Here is a 22,537-nt window from a genome sequence, read left to right on the forward strand (position 1 = left end):
TATGTGTATCAATATTCCGAACCAGTGTACTACAAGTGTGTGTACTTGCATATACTTGTAGTACAAGCATGTGTACTAAATACAAGTATGAAAACCTGTACGACAATACTTGTACTTTAAGAATGTGTACTTTTAAGTAACTTGTACTACATATAGACCAACCAGCAAAGCTACCCAGGTATTTCTCTAGAAATTGTATTTTCTAATTTCTAATTGAAATGCAACAATGATATGATAAATCAGCTTGATTCTCTCTCTGGCAATGTAAATTAATGTGGTTAAATATGTTGATCCTGGTTAAAGTCCCATTTTTGGCCAACAATATTACAAACGTATTGCTCTTTTAAATTTGTTATATTGGAACCCTATTGGTTACCCTTTTTACAAGCTTTATGTATTGATAAACATCATTATACAATAAAAATGTGACGCACACATGCTACCCACTCACTCACCATGCCAGTGAATGACATAGTAAAGGGAAACAAATATATATGATTTTACTTTAAGTGACTTTCATGTGCCTCCCTACAGCCATATTTATAGTAGTCTGTTGCATTAGATGTATCTGGTTGCTAAATAAACAGCAAAATTGAGGTCCTCAGGCTGAGCTTTGTTGTCAAAATCATGTGACAGCCATAAATCTTTAGCCTTTAGAGCAGGGGTCTCGAACTCAATTTACCTGGGGGCCGCTAGAGGCCGAGTCTGGGTGAGACTGGGCCGCATCAGGATTTCCACAAGAAAAGCACTGATAAAACATTCCAACGTTATCAAATATCTTTATTTTTTAACAAAAAATAATGAATTAAATAAATTAACTTAAAGATGAATAAAAAATAAATCAATCAGTAATACAAAACCAAATAATACTAATGAGCATACAGTAGATATACACTGGCTGGCTAAGTAGAGAAAATGAATTATTTTTATTCCGTTTCAAATGTCTGTATTAACAGCTCTTTAACCTTTAACTTTCTGAACTTGAATGGAACATTGAACATGAAATATTCTGAACACGGCTTCTCTTGCCTACTCCTTGCTGCTAGAGACCTGGCAGCGCTTCTTCTCACATAGTCACATTTGGCTTGAGGGAGGAAGCAGTGGAGACCCTCAGTAGAGCTTGAAGATGCTCATCAGTAAGTCTGGACCTGTACTTGGACTTATTGAAGTTCAAGGTGGAGAAGAGCTTCTCACACAAGTATGTGCTCCCAAAAAGGCACATGGTCCGCTTGAACCTTCGGGAAAGTTCAGGGAAGCTGGGGGTCAACTCTCTCAAAAATTGCCCAAGCTTGTCTGCTTCTCCACTCACCTCCCTGAACTTGGCTTTGAGTGCAGAGTTGCACTGCAGGTCAATGAGCTCCATTTGAAGCTCAGGAGGGGCATCTTGCACATCAAAGGAGAAGGGGTCCGCAAAAATTTGAAATGTGGCTTTGTGTGTCTTGAAGTCTGCAAATCTGTGATCAAATTCCTCCTGTAGCTTCGAAATGGCCTCAACATACTTCTCACCACTGAATGGTGTGCCTGCATCCACGAGAGCCTTGCATGCTGGGAAATGGCAAAGGTTTGTCTGAGAGAGCTGGGCTTTCCATAACACAAGTTTAGTGCAGAATGCTCTCACGTTGTCATAGGCAGCACTGACAAGTTGCCCCTGGCCTTGTAGCTTCTTGTTCAGTACATTAAGCCCATGTGTGATATCAACAAGAAAAGCCAAGTCCATGAGCCATTTGGGATCACTTAGCACAGGATCAATCAACTCACAAACGGCGTAGCTAGCTTTGACTGCTGCATTACTGTCTTTGGTAGCCTTCTTGAAGAGATCCTGTTGCCTCAGAAGACGTGTTTTAAGACTGGCAACCTGGTTGGCTCTCTCATCTCCCTGGTATTTTTCGTACTCCTCAGCATGTCTCGTAGTACAATTACGTGTCAAATTGTATTCCTTGTGCACCGCAACTTTTTCAGTGTAAATGAGACACGTTGGGGTGCCCCTGTGTTCAACAAAGAAATATTGCACTCCCCACTTTTCTTGAAACTGTCTGTGCTCATCACCGACCTTTCTCTTCACGGCAGGCTTTGAAAGAGACATCTCTGGGGCTCTGTAATATGTTTTTCCACTTGGAATGAGTCTCGGGTTGATCTTTCACATTCAGTCGCGCGGGTTTGTGGCGCATGTGCACTTTCGCTCTCCGTTTCAATCGCGGAGATGGCTACAGACACTGACACAGGCTGGATCACAGATCATAGCGCCTCATTCAGTTCTATGCTGAGAGCAGCGGAGGAGTGTGCGCGCCGAGCGGAGTGATCGGCCTCACGGCTTCTCCTCCGCCCAGCTGATTGGAGGAATGAATGAGTGAGTGAGCAAGGCACTGGACAGCCCGGCCGATGTCCCGCCCTCCATAGCCGTATACCTCACCGTGATTGGTTCAATCAGCTCCGAACCAAAGTTCCCTCTAATTTTTTGTTGGTCTGAGCAGAAAGACAACCTCCCTGAGCGCACTGAGTTCCAGTGTGAGCGACATCATCGGTACTCGGATGATTCGCCTAAAGACGTTTCGCCGACGGACGTTTGACAGACGGGCAGGTCGCCGAATGGACGTTCCACCGAACGTTCATTCGGCCGAACGGAGGTTTCGCCGTAACGGGATTCGAACGCTCGCCCTGCCGGATCGTGTGTGTACAAGTTTTTCAACCTCGGCCCGCGGGCCATATACGGCCCGTTAGGATTTTTAATCCGGCCCGCCGCCGGTGTTGTCCAAATTATAGTAAAAATCAATGTTCGTCTACCATCAATGGCAGTCCGGGAATAAGCACTCTTGGGCAGGCAGATGTAGCAGAACCGAGCCGTAAAATGACAGCAATCGGGTCAAATCCATCCTAAAACAGCATTTAATGATTAAATACAAATACTGGATGATATCGCGATGGAGGCAAAAAAATGTCGTCCATTCGCCAAACGGCTCAAAATGCTCTCAAATTCGGTCAAATCCAGCTGAAGACAGCGTTTAATGATTAAATACAAATACTAGTATTTGTATTTAATCATTAAACTAACAAATACTAGTACGACCTGTCCGTCTGTCAAACGTCCGTCGGCGAAACGTCTTTAGGCGAATAATCCGGTCACGACATCATCATTGCTCGCTATCGGCACACCAGTATCACACCTGCCACAAGCAGGTGCATGTCAATGTTCCCTCTAATTTTTCATGTAAAACATGCTGTAAAACAAGAAAAACATGAGTGGACAGAGCTACTGCCACTGGCTGCCACTTAAACTGCGCCATCATGGGGAAAGGGGTAAAAAAAAAAAAAAAAAAAAAAAAAAAAAAAAAAAAAAAAAAAAAAAAGATCTTTCATATTAAGACGGGGGCCGCAAATTATCGTCCCGAGGGCCGCAGTTGGCCCGCGGGCCGCAAGTTTGAGACCCCTGCTTTAGAGCATGGCATCAGATACAGCCCAGCAGTTAAACACAAGACCTTAAATTTGTTTCCAGGCTACGATAACTTGCCACAAAAAAAGAAAGACATCAAGGAACTTCATTACTTGTAACAGATAGTGACGCTGATGGCACACAGAAGCAATCAGGGGATTAATATTTCAGTTTTAAAAAAAAGAAGTCTGGGCTTCCATTCAAGTAGAAAGCAACTTTTCCTTAATGCACAAAAAATATTTGGCTGCCTGTTTGAGGTATATTTAGAGCACAAGAGCTTATAATAGACATAAAGCTAGATGAAAATTTCACAAAATAAATTCTCTTAGCAACCACATACATTCACGTGTTCATGTGCTTTAAATGCGCGACGTAAAAAAGTTGAATTAGAGTATTCTAAATTCACAATCGCTATTCCATTGGTTTTATTTCTCACTCCAATATGTCTCACATTAAACTAAAAGTTCCTGTAATGTCAAATTAAAATGAATAATTTGTTGGATTGGGTAAAAGTAAAGACTTTTTTTTAATGAGTACATGTAATAAGGATTTAAAAACAGCTTGCCTTGTCAGTCCAAGGATTTTGTCGGCATGTCTGTGCCGACTGTCAATCAACTACCTGCTAGTGCTGATGCTAATGTTTCCTATTGTAACATAATCGTATATGTTTGATGTTTAATCACAAACAGATTTCATTTATCTTATCTCATCTCATTTTCTGAACCGCTTAATCCTCACTGGGGTCGCGGGGGGTGCTAGAGCCTATCCCAGCTGACTTTGGGCCAGAGGCAGGGGACACCCTGAATTGGTGGCCAGCCAATCGCAGGGCACAAGGAGACTAACAACCATTCACGCTCACACTCATGCCTAGGGTCAATTTAGAGCGTCCAATCAGCCTACCATGCATGTCTTTGGAATGTGGGCGGAAACCGGAGTACCCGGAGAAAGCCCATGCAGACCCGGGGAGAACATGCAAACTCCATACAGATGGACATGCCCTGGATTTGAACCCAGGACCCCAGAGCTGTGAGGCGGACGCGCTAACCACTCGGCCCAACGGGCCGCCCCATTTTATTGTTTACTTACAAACTCCACACAGGTGGATCGACCTGGATTTGAACCCAGGTCTCCCACTGTGAGGCCAACGCGCTAACCACTCAGCCGCCAGATTTCATTTATTTAGAAGAAGATCATCAAAATGACTTTTTTGTTACTTTCTTAGAACATTTGCAACAATTTTTGAGAGCAGAACTTGATCGTTTTAAGAGTGACATGCTACACCTATAAAATGTCAAATTCATTTTTAACTAGTACTTACTGTGTCTGTTCAGTCTTATAAAACCTTGTGTAAAGATGCCATGCCAGCCACAAATTGTATATTCATAGGGGTTTTATAGCCTCCATTAGACTTCACACTGATTTTGCAATTTTACTGTTGCCTGAACAAAAAAAGAAAAGACTAACAGAATAATCTTGTCAGATAATGGCCTTTGGTTACAGTCTTTCAAGACATTCACAGTTTAGCATCAACATATTACATAAAACCCTGACATGATTACCACCAAATCAGAGAATCAATATAAAAAGAATGATTTAATGTCGATTTTGGAGGGTGAGTGTTAGGGTTCCGTACTTGTTTAATTTCTGCGTGATTTTAAAGAAAACGGCAGAGAATAAATCTCTCAAAGGACATTTTCTATATCTTTTTTGGAATGTTGTGGTCTGGCCCGCAGTGAGACGAGCCAATTTGCAAAGCTATATAAAACTGAACGTTCAGCTGATCTTTATCAGTAGTCTGGAAGGTTCGAAATACAAGGATTAAAATGCCGAATGGAGAATGGATCAAGGTATAATTATACTATGTAATCTTTATGAAAATCTGCTTTTAGGCCCAAAAAAAGAGTGCGGGGGTCATGTGGGCATACCTAATTTTGGGTTAATATAAGTGAAAATATGCTAAACAATTACAAGTAACCATAAATTTAGTGTAAAATAATGACTAGATTAGTTTGCGATGTCAGTGGGAGAAAAATCATTTATTTGTGATGTGATCGAGCAAAATTTGAAAAAAAAAAAAAGAGTTTTGTTGCACATTTTGGTGAATTGATGGCGCTTGGAATGGAAAGTTTCAGAGTTGGGTGCAATTGCAATCATGGATCAGTCAGCAAAGTATAGGATTTGGTATTTGGAAGGGAGAGTTATCCAGTGTCAGATTGGTACAGAGTACAGACAGGACTGCATAGATAGGGGGTGTTTGCTCATACTGGATTTGTTGAGGTCAAAGTGTAAAAAGAAAAACTACAAAAGGTGGATGTAATTTACAACCAGGCAAGGAGCAAGTGAGAGTTCAGATTGAGGCATAGCAGTTCTGGTAAAGAAGAAAGAGAAGTGATAGAAGGCTGACTGATTGAAAATATGTGGGATTGGATTGGATGTTTACAATGAAATTACAATGTCAAATGAGACTGAAGTATCATTTGTTGATTTGTGTCTGTCTTTAAAAAGTTTCACACTTATTTGTAACATGTTCAAACTGTGAAACCTCATAGAATAGAAGACATTTGGGGTATTATAAGTTGTCAACTAACAAAAAGAGTGGAAAGACATTTCTAGGTAAGGGATGCTGCATTTGCAGCCGAGTACCCAATTGGGAAAGAGGAAAAAATTGTGATTGACTTACTTCTAGAGAAATTAGGGAGCCAAAAAATAGATAATGGATTGCATCTCCAAACTCCCCTACTGCTGCAAACCAGGAGTTAATAAAGATTTGAAAACCATTCACAGATGGCGAAGAGGCGTATTATGCACATTCCATTTTGTTGTGGGTTTAATTTTATCAAAGCAATGAATCATTATTAATGTATTATTATTGTAATGAAGTTAAAAGTATAACAGAGCAGTCACGTGATGCGTCATTCTCTATAGAATGCATTGGAGGGAATTTAAAGATTTAATCATGAATGCTTACGATGCCAACTTAGTCCTTTTGGCAGTAGGCTAATATAGATACATATGGGATATATTTCCTTAATTATAAGGCTTATACAAGGATATCAATGTTTGCAGCTCCAGACATAGTTTTTTGTCTTTGTTTTTGTTTTTTTGTTGCCCAATGTGGCTCTTTCAACACTTTGGGTTGCCAACCCCTGCTCTAGGATCATCAGAGCTTTACTGGTAGGAGGGTCCTACTGCAGCCAGTTCATCACAACCAGCTGGAACACAGCATGGAGCAGAAAAGATGCTGTTTAGAAGGTTTGTGTGGATTTTGTTTGCATTTCATTTGCGGGAGGGCCAGTGGACCTTCTGCAAGTGCAAAAAAAAGCTGTTCCTGGTTAAATTTTTAGCTTACAGCACAGGTGTCAAAGTGGCAGCCCGGGGGCCAAATCTGGCCCACCGCATCATTTTGTGTGGCCCGGGAAAGTAAATCATGAGTGCCGACTTTCTGTTTTAGGATCAAATTAAAATGAAGCGTATAGATGTATATTAAATTTCCTGATTTTCCCCCTTTTAAATCAATAATTGTAATTTTTTAATCGTTTTTTTCTGTGTTTTTAGTTCAAAAATCATTTAGTAAAATGTAAAAAAATATAAAAAAAGCTAAAATAAACATTGTTTTATATCTATAAAAAACTGAATATTCAGGGCTTTAAATCCAGTTGTTTTAATCGATTTATAATAAAAAAAATCTAAATATTATATCTAAAATGGTCCGGCCCACGTGAAATCAAGTTGACGTTAAACCGGCCCGCGAACCAACCCGAGTCTGACACCCCTGGCATTGAAAGCGTGTGCTGCTACTGTATGACTACAAAACCTAAAATTCAATAAAGGGACTGTAAACTGGAAGTAAAAATGAAAAAAATTGTTGGACTGAGCAAAAGAAAATGAAGACTGTTGCTAACAACCCTGGGGGAAAATTGAATGACTAAAAGGAGTAAATTTAATAAGGTATTAAAAGGCAGATGGAAAATATTATGGAGTGTTGCAAAAAGATATGGCAGTGCATCTCTTTCACAAATAGAGCATTCAAACTGTTCCAGTGGGGGGCTTTGCATAAAAGAGTTCCCCATTAGTGTGTCTCTCAATGAAGTATTTGTTAGCTCCTTATTTTTCAGTCGATTCAATAATGTCGCCATCTTGTTTAATGCATTGTTGGATCCAGAAAATGTACATATTAAAAGGTAGAAAGTAGGAGGTGACAAAACCTGAGCAAATTCTAGACCCAACTACAAAATCCTGGCAAAAATACAGACAAAAAGAGTGGCATCGAAAGAACATGCAAATTCCACACAGGAAGGTCAAAGCCTACCAGCCTACCAGGGATTGAACCATCAATCTCAACACCGTGAGGCAGACGTGCTAACCACTCGATAACCATGCTGCTATTTAGAAACAAATAGTCAAAAGGAATTTAAAGTCACTTTAATTACTAAAATGGAGGGGGAAAAAGACAACAAAAGAGTAAAGAAGAAAAAGATGTGTGCATAATATATATAATTCTACATAAAGTTGGTGAATTAAGCTTAATTAGTATACTATTATGATCAGATTTGAGCAATTTGAGTTTTCGACACACATACAATAAACATCAAAATCAAAATAAGGGTTTCTATTAACATGTATACTATTTGAGAAACATTTCAGCCTGGTCCAAAGCAGTGACACACGTATAGGTGTGTCAAATAAACACTTCTTTAAATAGAATGCCTATAGTTTATCCATACAGCTAAAACAAACCAAAAAATAAAATTTTAAAGGCACTTAACAATAAAACTTAAACAAGTAAAACAATGGCAGAGTACAGATAAAACATTACTGACCTAAATGGCAATTTAGGTCAAGTCAAGGATATTTTTAATTCCGTTTTAAATGAAATGAAAAATTATTAATTCCCTTACATTGTCAGCATAGGTTGAACAAAAACTAATAACAAAAACACTATAACTAAAAGCACATCTAAGCAAATATTAAGTAGTATTACTGCTTATGCATAAAGTGCTTCAAATCACTGATTCCAAGAGATGTATTGAATAGTCATTTAGCTATAAAACAGCTATTGAACATACACATTCTTTTTAAATATTAAGTGTATTTGAAAATATATGGCTTTTCAGGATGCACAAATGTCAGCATTGGTATAGGGTCAACGAGGCCGAAAGTTTTTTTTTCCTTCAAGGTTTTACAGCTATTAAAAAACTAAAATAAATAAAAGACTACTATTGAAGTGACAGCCAATGAGTCATTTTCCTTAATTTCAGATTTAATATTGATACCCTTCACAATACAGCCACTGACATTGGAGTTACACATCTCCAACTTGGTGTAAGATACAACATTGCCAGGAGGTAATGGTAATTGCTGTAAACATGTTTTTTTGCACTTTATCTGGCATTGCCTAAAAAATCCTGACGCCATTATATACAAGTGTGCATGAAATAGTGGAACGTGACAAAAATATAAACAAACGTGCCTATTTTTTTGCATATAATTTCTCAAAACTATATTCCTGCTTTCTACTATTAAGTTCTTATGACGTGGATTTGATTCACGTTTACTATCATGAATCTAAGTGTGTAGTACACATGCTTCATGGTGTTGTAGTTGCATAAAATTTACACTGTATTTATTACATTATTTTTAAAAAATCATGTGGAAAACACATGAAAGAGTAAATAAAGACAATGGACAATTTAGTCTTCAATTAAGAAGGCAGACATGCTAACCACTGACTCAAGTTTAAAAAAAAGTTTTTTAATGACCATCCTAGTGGCTGGTGTGGCCTTTCATAGGTGATATATTTGAAACACTACAAGGTGTTTTATGTGAAATGAGTGGCATTCCTAAAGTGAAGGTATGTCTATACTTTTTATAGCAGTGCAAAGCAAAAAGGCTGGAAGTTCGAACATATGGTCAAGTTTTCACGTCGTTATAGGCATGTTTGTCTGCTTCTCGTCGGAGGTTTGCCTCGACTGATGAAAGAAAGGATTCAAGTGTATATATAAAGTGACACGATTGCTATTAAAAATTTAAAAGAGATGTTTTTGGTCAAGAAACCAAACTTTGGCTTTGATTCAGCAGGTTGGATTAACTATGAAGTCAAGTTTAAAAATCAATGTAATTGGTTAAGAAAAGGTGTTTCAGTCCATGAGAAACAGGAAAATGGATTCCAGATATTTTTATAGAAAGGTATACACCCTCCAGAATTTCTTATTCCATTATTACATGTAAGATGCCATGACGCATCATATGGAAACCATATAGGAACAAATGGAAACAAGCTGCAACAGAACTTGGAAGTTCTTTAAAATTGTTGAAAATAGTAACCTGATCCTAGCAGCGTTTTTTTTCTGCTACTTAAAGTCCAACTATCCCCCCAGGGGGTACTTCAAAGAATTCAGTAGATTGGAATTCACTAAGGCACAACCTGTAGTCCTTTTCTTTGTAAAATAAACCAAAAAACGCACAAACAGTTTTAATCCCATTTCGCTTTTGACCAAGAAGCCAGAGTCAGTTACCAGAAGCAATCTAGCTTTCGAAGGAAGGCTTTTTTTCGGGCGCTGTGCCCTTATCCATTTCCTCTCACTGTTATGGCGGCCAGCGCTTTAATAATATTCCTCGAAATACAATTATTTTATTGGAAAAATGGTTACTACGTGTTGTGTTTGAAATCGCTCCTGCACGCATACTGTTGCTTTTTTGGTGCGCCAAAAGTGGACCAGTAAAAAACCTTTTAATATTCTCAGATGATAAATTATTAGTTCCTCAATGACTATGTTTGCTCGTAGAGTCAAGAGCCATAAATGTAAGATATTTACCCTTCTGTAGGCACGCTAGGTTCAATTTCATATTCCAACTACTCGCACGATAAAGACAACCAGTTTGGACTACTGTTTTCTATTGAGTCATAAGCCAGAAGATTACCTTCGATTACACCATCTGTTTCTACTATGCAGAGGCAAACTGATACATAAATTATTTTTATTATACAATTTCAATCATTTTTCTTCAGTTTGAGTCTCGATGAATCATTTTGAATAGTGTATACAAGATTATATGATTTAATTAGTGTGCAAAACCTTATGATAGCTGGACTTTAAGGGATAAAGGAGCATCTATCTGTCTGCGGAAAAAAAGAAATAATATATAGCTTTTGAAAAATGATGACAGATAGAGTATTGTCGTAGGACAGACAGGAAAAGGAAAAGAAGAAAGACCAGTGTTTTTAATAACCCATCCTCTGTTGCTCGAGCTGGGTGACCTGGATGATTGGAGGAGAGGCACTGAGTGATGGCCCACACCAACAGGCAGACGACCGATCCAGGTGAACTTCACATGTGCCACTGGAGAGTAAAAGTATACATGAGCCATTGAACATGACACCGAGGTTGGAGGCACTATACAACCGTTAATAAAGCAATCAAATTTCTGCAAGAGTGCCATAGAATGTCACAAGATATAATATCCTTAAAAAGCAAGTCTGCATTGTTGCAGTTTACTCAAGTTCAAGACAGCAGATGGGAAGAAAAAGCAGAAAGGGCAAATACGAAGGCTTGAGGACAGAACTTAATGCCACCATGTGAAAATGGTCATGATTGATGGCAACCCGAGGCCACACCAAATTTTTGATCGCTCTCATGTATGATGTCAAGAGACGCATCAGCGTATCATACAAGACTTGTGAGCACTGTTACGCAAGTTTTTAAGAGAAGCAAGACAGTTTTTTCATCATCAAAGGAATAACTTCAGGGGTGTTTTAAAAATTAAATAGAAAGTTAAAAAATAATTCTTTGACCTTTTAACTAGCCACAAAATGAGTGTTAAGAGAAGAGCATGAAAATAAAAGAAGATTAATACTAAAAGAAGACAGTCAGGTCTTTAATATAGAGTAGTAATTGATTCTAATGTAAGGCTTCCTTTTACTACCATTTCATGTTGTTTGTGGGTCACACAAAAGTCCTGACGACGTTTGCAGTAAAAGTTATATATATATAAGTAAGATTGCAAGGGAAGTTAGAAGATTGGTAATTTTGACGAAGTTCATCTCTTGATTTTTTTTTTTTTAATCAAATTGTATTTTTTGGAGCGTGTGGCATACAATTTACAAAATAAAAATAGCATCAGTGGGGTGGTGTATGGCATTAAACACATCCTCAGGAAAGTAAATACGTTAACATGAAATTGTTCACTTTCTTAAAAAAAGGGTATGAATCTGAAGTATTGACTCAAAATGAAACTATTTTTTTAAGAAATTGTATGATTCAATCCAGATATTGAAAACATACATTTCATGGATTTCAATGGATTTTTTGACATATAAATTGCCATAGATACATTTTATGGGAATTAAAAATATCCTTTTGTTTACATTTGTATGCCAAGCATGTTTCAGCATCCTTGGAATCTATAATGTACTTGTCATCAACAATACGGATTCCCTTGTGTCCCAATGGCCACAAAACCAAAACAAATGTCCTATTTCAAAAGAATAATGTCATGCATATTACAACTAGGGGAACTTCCATCCTAAAACCCTTGTTTCTCTGGTTTAAATTAAACGATAACCTAAATCAATCATAATATAGTGTCATGGTGCCCTGAATGCCTTGAAGACAGAAAGGCGCTATACAAGTATAATTCAATTTATAATTATCTTAAATTTACCATCATCACTGTGACTTATTTTGTTGTATTGTTGAAACTGAGTCATTTGACAACACCCAAGGCATATTTTATATCTCTCTGATCCACCAAAACATTGTTCACAAAAGTACAACTAGATAAATAATAATAAAAGTGGCGAACATAATGGTAGCTCAACGAAACGGAGTAAAAGTACCATTTATTTTTAGCAAAATACCTCAGGTAAAATGCACGGTTCATTAAAACTTGTCTGCCAAATATAAGTCCGATAAATTACTAAATTAAAATCTAATGGTTTATATTGTGAAAGCACTGCGAGACTTGATTAAATGTGTTTTGTGTGTTAAAATGATTATCTGATTACTGTTCTGAGTGCATTACAATGTAAGCAGTATACAATAAACTGTTAAATTGGAATTGATCAGACTCCAAATGTCACAATTGAAATTATTGATGGTGTCATTGGGATCCTTTGAAATGTTTGTTGTTACCGAATACACAAAACAGTCACAGCTGCAAAGTCAGGGATGCGTGTTAATTTAGAGCAGAAAAGGAAACAAGCCTGGGATAGCCTGCAGAAGTATTATTGAATATTTAGTACCTCAATTTTCTGGACTCTGATGTCAGATTGGAGCCTTCTGACTGCAGAAGATGATTGTAAAGAGCAGAAAGGATGGTAAAAAAAAAAGACTCCCTAAGAAATGAATTGCAATTAAGAGTCCAGAGGATGACTCCTTTTATCTATATTTTGAACTGTTGTAATGATTTCTATATTCTCTCCTTGTTTGGGACAGACAAACTGGCATTTGGGAATGAAGTTTTTTGGCTTGTTTTCAGTAATTGTCCATTTAACTTGAGAGGAAAATGATGCCAGACATCTGCTCAACAGGTATACTACATTTGTTAGAACAAATTTCTTTAGTCATACTGGTTGCATCTGATTTTAAACCAAAACCACATTTATCATAGTGCATATAAGTGTAATGATGATGAATTTCTGTCTGGAATTAGAACACACAAAACAGACCTGGGGTGATTATTTCTTTACACTTCTAAGAAAGTGACATTATCACCATCTGGTTGCTGCCTGTGTCATCTGTATTTTATGGAAATTTCAACAAATGCTATAGTGAAATCAATCAAATGTCCTAAAATGGTTGATTTGAATTTGTTGATTAATTGATTGAATGACTAATTCAAGATAGTTCAGGAAAAGAAGTTTTACTTAACAGACACTTGGATTTTTTAGGATATGATAATACAGTGCTATGCAATATTAACTTGTTTTTTTGTCTCTTGGGAATTGAACTTGCCAACTACAGAGAGGTAAGATTAAGATGTATTTTTTTTATAATAGGCCAATGTTCCAAAAGGGAAATAAACTAACTCAGACATTTTATCCAAAAGAAAGTGCTGAAATGCTGCATAAAGATTCACTTTGCCTGAGGCTATACATTTGGCCCATTAGATACTTGATGAATAACATACCTTTGTGTGCGTGTTTTCATTTGTTCTGTGTACTTGTGTTGGCCACCTGTAGTGATGTTTTTTATTTCCCTGTGTGTTGGTGGTTTTTGTTGCTTTTTTTTGTTACTTTACCTGTGTTCATTTGGCATGTCCTGATCAGCCTCTGCAGCAGATGATTCCACATCTGCATCTCCACTGCTCTCACTGCCCTGAGCTGACAGACCACATGGAGACTCCATAGTCACGCACTCAGTACTGGCACAAACACGCGTAGACACAAAGCATAACAGAATAGGAGATATAATAAAATAAACTAGAAATATTCTTTGGTAGGCAAAAACTTTGAACTTTTGGCATCAATTTAATATGTAACTGATAGGCAATAAATTGTTGACATAATAAGCTTTAAGGAATTTGGTTTCTTTTACTTTGCTACTCATAATAAAAACTAAACAAATTGGAACCTAAACAACCTCGAACATTCCGAAATACAACTGCGCAATCATGACGAAGGTAACTAGAGTGCGATGTCAATTAAATAGCAACATTTAATTTGTTTTTCCAAATTAACGAGATGTGTGTATGCGCTCAGATTCCTACTTACTTCACTTGCTTTTCCATTAGCGAAAGGGCTTGCTCTTTCTCCCGAAGACTCTCTTTAAGCAAGCCAATCTCTTTTTGCTTCTCCAGCAATTCTTTCTGGAGACGGTAGTTACTTTCTTCCAGAGTTTCACAGAAAGCCTTGAGGTGGCAGCAACAAAATGCAAAAAGGAGAAAGAAACAAAAGAGTTTTTGGGGGTGAAATACACATTAAGAGCAAACTGATACAAGGCAAGTGTAAATGTTAAGTAAAATCAGCTTGTTTACTGGATACAATTAAACTTTTCCAGGTGGTGGTTTCTTTCTTAGGCGAACATCAAAAATTATCAGTAATTTTTAAATTAGTCTCTGTGTGATTGAATTGTGTTCATACATAAATGATGTGAGGAGCTCAATACAACTTTGTTATTGTACAATCTGTCAGTAAAATGATTGCACTAATGAATCCACTTTTTATTTTTTTGCAAAACCAAGTCAAAATTCCAGGAAACAATACAAATTGGTTAAAAATTAATAATTGTGTGAAAAAAACATTCTAAGAATGTCTTATTTCTAATGGTATAAAAAGAAAAGAGTGGTCGAAATTAAAATGGGAAATGTAACAAGAATATACACTCTTAAAGCCTCAGCAACAAACACTAAGCCAATAAAAATGTTAAAAATTGCCCTCAAATATTACAAGAAACCACACAAGTGAAACGTCCACGTGCATGTGCCAATACTTACCCTGCTCTCTTCCAAACTATCAAAGGGGCCTGGCGGCTCATCCAGGCATAAAAACTCTCTCACTGATTGGCTGTCAAACACAGAGGGTGGCATGAATAAGTAAGTCCTTGTGTGCAGCATGGAAAAGATCACATTTTCAAAAAAGTTTCATTTGCACGCTTGTCTAACATACCAGTTGGCGATGTCTTTATGCGCAACTAAGTTTTGCAAAAAGGCTTGAAGTCCCAACTGTCTGTCTTCCAAGAAATTGTTGTCATAATTATCTTTAAACCACCTTTTAGGGGGCAGTGCAAGCCGAAAGCCTGGAAACATATCTTTTAACTAAAACACACAAAAGAGACACTAATTGTAACAACAGTTGAGACGGCTTTCAAGTCAACAACAAATAGGAGAACACAATTAATTTCAATGATTATATACGGCCATGAAATTTCCAAACATTCAAAACAGTGTCAACCCAGAGCAAAAAAACAAACAAACAAGTAAACAATAAAATGGGGCGGCCCTTTGGGGCGAGTGGTTAACGCGTACGCCTCACAGCTCTGGGGTCCTGGGTTCGAATCCAGGTCACGTCCATCTGTATGGAGTTTGCATGTTCTCCCCGGGCCTGCGTGGGTTTCCTCCGGGTACTCCGGTTTCCTCCCACATTTCAAAAACATGCATGGTAGGCTGATTGGACACTCTAAATTGCCCCTAGGTATGGGTGTGCATGGTTGTCCGTCTCCTTGTGCCCTGCGATTGGCTGGCCACCAATTCAGGGTGTACCCCGCCTCGTGACTGGACGTTTCGTCGAAAGACGTTTGGTCGACCGGACGTTTGGTCGACCGGACGTTTGGTCGACCGGACGTTTGGTCGACCGGACGTTTGGTCGACCGGACGTTTGGTCGACCGGACGTTTGGTCGACCGGACGTTTGGTCGACCGGACGTTTGGTCGACCGGACGTTTGGTCGACCGGACGTTTGGTCGACCGGACGTTTGGTCGACCGGACGTTTGGTCGACCGGACGTTTGGTCGACCGGACGTTTGGTCGACCGGACGTTTGGTCGACCGGACGTTTGGTCGACCGGACGTTTGGTCGACCGGACGTTTGGTCGACCGGACGTTTGGTCGACCGGACGTTTGGTCGACCGGACGTTTGGTCGACCGGACGTTTGGTCGACCGGACGTTTGGTCGACCGGACGTTTGGTCGACCGGACGTTTGGTCGACCGGACGTTTGGTCGACCGGACGTTTGGTAGAACGGGTTTGCATGCAATTGATAGATTTTAACATTGGGTGAATAGGGATTTAATGACTATTATTTAACATTGCGTGAATAGGGTTAGGGTTAAACAAATGAAAGTCTCGTGACTCAAACCTCGGGACTCGCGAACCCGTTCTATCAAACGTCCGTTCGACCAAACGTCCGTTCGACCAAACGTCCGTTCGACCAAACGTCCGGTCGACCAAACGTCCGTTCGACCAAACGTCCGGTCGACCAAATGTCTGGGGACCAAACGTCTTTCGACGAAACGTCCGGTCGACCAAATGTCCGGGGACCAAACGTCTTTCGACGAAACGTCCGAGTACCCCCCGCCTCGGGCCCAAAGTCAGCTGGGATAGGCTCCAGCACCCCCCGCGACCCTAATGAGGATAAAGCGGTTCAGAAAATGAGATGAGATGAACAATAAAATGTTGTTTCTCAGAAAACATATCCCTCTCGCTCCTGTATTTGGCTGGCAATTGACAACTCTATAACGTGCATGATTAGATGTGGAGCAGGGCCCGCATTGAAAATTTATATGTATTTCCAGCAATTAAGAAAAATAAAAAATGGCTGCCAAAATCAGAAACCCAATAACATTTTTATTGACTGTGCAGGATGACTCACATGTTTGTTTTATTTTATCAACCACAAGTGTGTTCAAGCATTATAAAACGGTTTGGAAATCTAATTAATTTCTTGAATTTCGCCACTACGCCCCCAGCTAATCAGATTTGAAACTCGAGATTCTCGCCCCACACTTAAACCCCTACCTAAAACATACCGCCTCAAATCGGATTAATAACAATAAATGATAACTTTTTTTATCGTACCCTTTTGGCTTGTTTTATTTCTTACTACTGAATTTTTATTCCGTGTGTTTTAATTTGCTTGAAGAATGAATCCAATTTAATTGCCTAAAACTAAATGACCAATAATTACAACTGTGATTTGAATGTCCATTTGTCTTAATTCATTTGGTGGGGAAGAAATGAAATTATTAAATATGCAAGTACTCTGCTTAATACATCTGGAATGCACTGAATCTTTGAAAATTAATTATTCCAGAACAGAAACAGATGAAAAATGCCCAAACAGTAAATCATACAAAACATGGCGTTTTGATCAACTTTTCCCACATTCAAAGGAGACATAAAAGAATTGTGGTCTGTATTAACACGACTGAGCAGTGGCTTCATTGAAATCAACAACATGACTGTCATGTGTATCTCATGTGCTTTGGCTGTGAAAAAATTCACAAATCCAACCGCAGGTACACATCCATCTAATTGAATAAAGCGATCCGTCTGTAGACAGGGAAGGGCAGAGTGAAAAGTTCTGAAATATTTTACAGCCAATAAATCTGATTTGCACATTTTCAGCTCAATGCTTTATAACTTGGCACTTCAAAGCGCAGATGTTCAAGGGCTCAAGGCATGCCAACCGAGGTTGACGGGACAAAAAAGTGGAACATAAGGAAATGGCCAACCAATCAATCACCTGACCTGAACCCAACTGAGCATAAATTTAATTCACTGAAAGTGTACGTTTTTATGTTTTCACAGTTCAGGCGATAATGATTGTTATATTTTACGTCTGCCATTAAAAAATGGGGGGGCTATATAGTTATATATATATATATATATATATATATATATATATATATATATATATATATATATAAATATAAATATATATTAATATATATATATATATATATATATATATATATATATATATATATATATATATATATATATATATATACATACACATACATACATATTCCATACTTTTGACAACTGAAACAGTCCAGTTGCAATAAATTCAATGCCCAGACATGAAACAATTATTGTTTTCCTTTCCTGGCATGATTATTTCCACACTAACTGATCATTGTCTTGCACAAATGGTTCTGTTCTTGAGTATTTTTAGCTAATCATGCCAACTAAAACATATGCTGAGCATATACTATCACATGGCCACAGTGAGACATAATTCGAACATGCACAGCTGTAACACAGACATCTGGCAGGTTTTTGTGAATGATACCTTTTTGATAACACGCATAATAAAATATAATTTCCTTTACTGACACGTAGTCTTAAATATACTGGGTATTATGGCCAAAAAGGTCAACGTTGTTTTATCTAACATAAGATGTTTTTCAATTGTGTTTTAGAAAGTTGGGAAGGCGTCACAAGTCACGATCATGTTAGAAAAGGTTTACAAAGAATATCATTTTAGGTATTTATTTTTTTCTATCACAATCTTGAAAGTAAAGCAGAGGGATGTGAACTTTTCATGTCCACCGATTGCTCGGGGCATAGCGTACTGACCTTTACCTTTTTCAGAAGCAATCTGCATTCACTTAAGGGCAGAGCCACGGTGAGCACAGTACAAACTGGCGCCGACAACACAGTGGGAGGTGGCAGCAAAAGGCAGGCAGGACTGCTCACTATTTATCACAATTACACGTGATAATATTTACATTAAACGAGAAAGGATGTTCAATGCATGTGATTTGAGGGCCAAGCACTAACTCGGAGTACTCAAGAAAAAAAATGCATTTCTACAATATGTAGGGGAGAGGGGGTGTATAATATTTTGTTTCACTCAATAAAAATATTATTTTGTTACTATGTTGTGCTTCATAGACAAAAATTCAAATACCAAGCGATAACGTTTTAGTTAAAAAAAAAAAAAAAAAAGATCACTTCTTTTCTGGCTCTTATCTGGGCACCATTTTTATGGCCATACACATTTAATGTGACCAAAAAAACAGATGGTAGCTTTTTGTGTCAGCAGAACAATTTGCATTCGTGTGAAGGAAATGGCAGTGAGACTGAAATTGTGCAGACTGAGAAAAAGTCTGTAACTAAACTCTTGGCCTTTCTGGCATGATTTGACATTCCCCACTACATACTGACCGGTAAGTATTGAGTGCCATGATTAAATCAGATTCCATCAATGGCTATCCTGCACTGTTAAAACAAAAGTAGACCAAAAAAAAAAAGAAAAACATTTTCCCTAAAAAGAAATGAGAATTCCAATTGATGTGGACAGCTGATTTGTGCACAAACTGTCCTGCTCTAGTTAAATTATACTGGTTGACTGTTTTGAAATTGTGGGTCTCTTTGTCTTAGCTGAAATCACTTCCACTGTGTGATCCGGAAAAAACAAACCGCCTGGGAAAACAAAAAGCTTCATTGCCAGCAGATGCCTGGGCAGATCCAGAATAGCAATTTGAGTTCCACATTAAAATGATTTCCCGCTGTTTTTAAAAACTCCACTAGACGCACCTTTTCATTCAGTCTGGAAAAGTCTGCATACCTCCTGAAAATAACCCAGCTCTCATCTGTGGTTTTCCTCACAAGGACCTTATAGACCTGGAACAGAACATATAAGACACACATGTAAAACCTTGCTTGAAACAAACTGGATTTTTTCAAAACTGAAACCAAAAAAAAAACATTTCATGCATATTTCATTTTCAATGGTAAGCCATTTCATGAGAAAACATATAGAAATCAATGCTGGAATATTTTCCGCAGTGAGATAAACGTGTTGATTTAAAAAAATATATGTTTTAGCGTATTCAAAGCTTGTGGAAGCACTAACACTATTTGGAAAAAAATAATTATTATATGGTCTTTTTTCTGTACCGTGAACTTTGCCCTCTCCTCCATGACCTCGTATCCAAGCACCGTTGGAGTTATTGGTCTCTCCTCTCCTACTCCTTGATGGCTTTCTATAGGAGCTGATATTGAACGGGGACAACTGGAATACTCTGAGGGTACAAAAGTTCCATTTTCTCCATTTTGCCCGACAGGGCTACTTTGAGGCGGTGGTGTCTGGCTTCGACTGCTTCTGTCCGTGCAACGCGACTGACGATTGGAGCTTCCACATCTTTTTCCAGGCTGGCCCACATTTGAACTGGTTATTGCAGATGAAGACTGTAAGCTGCTAGAGACACTTCCAAGCGAGGAAGCTCTTGTTGGCCTTCTCAGTTTATTACTACAACCTGATGAGTCTCTGTCCATGGGTACTGGGACAGGGACAAACGGCGACGCCATCGTCTTGCTACTGACCGTCACTGGCGGCCAAAACTGATGTGATCTGGGACGGACTGAGGTATTCTGATCCGAATGTTCAATCACAGGTCCTGGCGGAGATGTTCAACAACCTGTGCAAAAATTTGACAAGATATTTCTCTTAAATACAGGATTCATAACACTCAAATCCATCTTTAATAGAAACCAATCCCAGCTAACTTTGAGCAAGATGCAGTAAAAATGTACAATAAAAAAATCTGTTGAAAGATTTTCTTTTTTTTTAATATATAAACTTTACAAATGTATAAATGTTACATTCATTCGTTTATTTTCCAAACCGCTCATCCTCACAAGGGTCGCGGGGAGTGCTGGGGACACCCTGAACCGGTGAATTTTGAGTGTTCAACCAGCCTAGCATTTTTTTAGGATGTGGAAGGAAACCGGAGTACCTGGAGAAAACCCACAAAGCCCAAGTAGATCATGCAAACTTCACACAGTGAGGACCCATTTGGGATCAAACCGTCAACCCGAGAACTTCGACGCCGACGCGCTAACCACTCGAACACTGTCCGTAGATATAAGTACAATATCTGAATATCGATAACGTTTTGGCTTATAGTTGACTGCGGTTGTATGTGTTTTTACAGATGTATGGACTGATCAGATGTTTTGACGTGTTGCAAGTTCTGCACCATTGATGCTTTCCATGTACTGGAATAACAGGAACAAAGCCAATCCAGATTTTTGACAAATGACCGTTTGTGGACAGCAAAAACGGCAACTTGAGAAAAGCCAAACTATACAAGAGTTGAATCAAGTCTAGTCCTTCAAAGCTTTTTTACAAGTCTATTTATGGAAGGCTTTTTGAGATATAACAGCCTTGATATATATCTTGCTCAATCTTCGTACTGATACACAATTAATCCACATGAGTCAAACAATTCAACACAATAAGAGAACGACTCCCTAGTTAGTAAAGTTATTCCACTACTACTACTTAAAGAAGACATTTTGGCACATCATAGTATATTATGACAGGATTCCCATTGTGCATGACAAATGCATACTAGTTAATCCTATTGGTGTTTGATAGTGAAGTTTAACAGTGTTTTACCGGGAGACCAAATGTGGCTCTGTTCGAAAACCCTTAGGGATGCTTGTCATGTATAATTGAAACAAAATAAATACATTAAAAGAGCCAAACTATTCACAATAAGGCATCAAAATGTATGCAGCTACCATCTACAACGATGCAGTCCATTCAAATTCGTTCTAAATGACCGATCTAGTTCAGGTTGCAAGTATATTTATATTGATACTAAATGTATAAACAACTGTTTAGGTTGTCATGCAGAAGTGTTTTTGAAGTGAAGACTTTTACATGGCATTTTTGTACAAAGTTGGCTAGTAAGCTAGCATGCGGGGACCCTAGACACAAATTAAAACAAATACAAGAGGATTCCTGCGACTTACTGTAAGACATGTGACGCTCTCCTTCAGGACACCTATCTAGATTCATACTATATTTATTCTATATTTAAACAGCACAAATGATTGTCTTGTTGTTGCTTATCCATTAAACATCGCGGAGTCATCTGTTCTTCTGTGTCATGTTAGCTTGCTTGAATTTCAGTATACATAACTGTAGTAATAAACCAATGTGGCCACTTGAGGGCGCTATAAGCACGCGCGTGTCCCCTTATGTTATATTTTAGTGTATATATACATTCTAATGTCAGTACAGTAAATGACAAGAATATCTAAACATTGTCTGAAAATAAATGTATGTATTAATCTTCCACTAACAATGATCGCAAGGGTGATGGGTACCAATACTCTTAATATGTTTATAAGGGTAGTGTTGAAAGAAAGAAATCAAATGCAATGAGGTTTATAAAAACAAAATATATGAAAGATTACATGACGAACTAAAACTTCCATTGACTTCTCACTCCTATTTTCACAGCCCTCCCTTGAGAAGCGAATAAACAGCAAAGAGATGCGTCTAACGGCGGAATGAACTTTGGACTAAGACGGGTCGGTACGATTCTCTCTTGCAAGAACACCACAGATGAGTTTCCCGTCTCTTTTATTTGTGCGTGCATTTGGGAATACCTATTGGTGAACCTATCATTGATGTATTTTTTGTTTATGTATTCATTCATTTATTTATTCTTTTTGTTCTATTTATTGATGTTCATTTTGAGATATCCTTTCTGATATTCCAGACCAAACGTCATCTTAAACCGTTTTAAAATACGAGTTGCATTGTTTGCGAAATATTTCAAATGAAATTTTAGACATACATACAAACGCAAGCGACATAAATGATGATAAAAGCCAAAAATAAACATGTATTCACCTTCCCCTGTTCCCGT

At 38.1% G+C, this 22,537-nt stretch overlaps 1 protein-coding gene across 1 annotated transcript; it reads right to left on the reverse strand.

The window, feature by feature from the left end:
• Positions 1–10,454: 10,454 nt before the first annotated feature.
• snx16 (sorting nexin 16) lies at positions 10,455–21,816 on the reverse strand. The gene is made up of 8 exons (XM_077624848.1): positions 21,633–21,816; positions 19,770–20,290; positions 19,407–19,493; positions 15,033–15,181; positions 14,861–14,930; positions 14,139–14,275; positions 13,667–13,789; positions 10,455–10,767 (listed from the first exon to the last, which is right to left on the reverse strand). Exons 2-8 carry the CDS (start codon positions 20,178–20,180, stop codon positions 10,650–10,652), a joined length of 1,095 nt encoding a protein of 364 aa, XP_077480974.1. The 5' UTR covers positions 20,181–20,290; positions 21,633–21,816; the 3' UTR covers positions 10,455–10,649.
• Positions 21,817–22,537: the final 721 nt, after the last annotated feature.

Source organism: Stigmatopora argus, chromosome 17 (assembly GCF_051989625.1).
Source record: "Stigmatopora argus isolate UIUO_Sarg chromosome 17, RoL_Sarg_1.0, whole genome shotgun sequence".
NCBI lineage: Eukaryota > Metazoa > Chordata > Actinopteri > Syngnathiformes > Syngnathidae > Stigmatopora > Stigmatopora argus.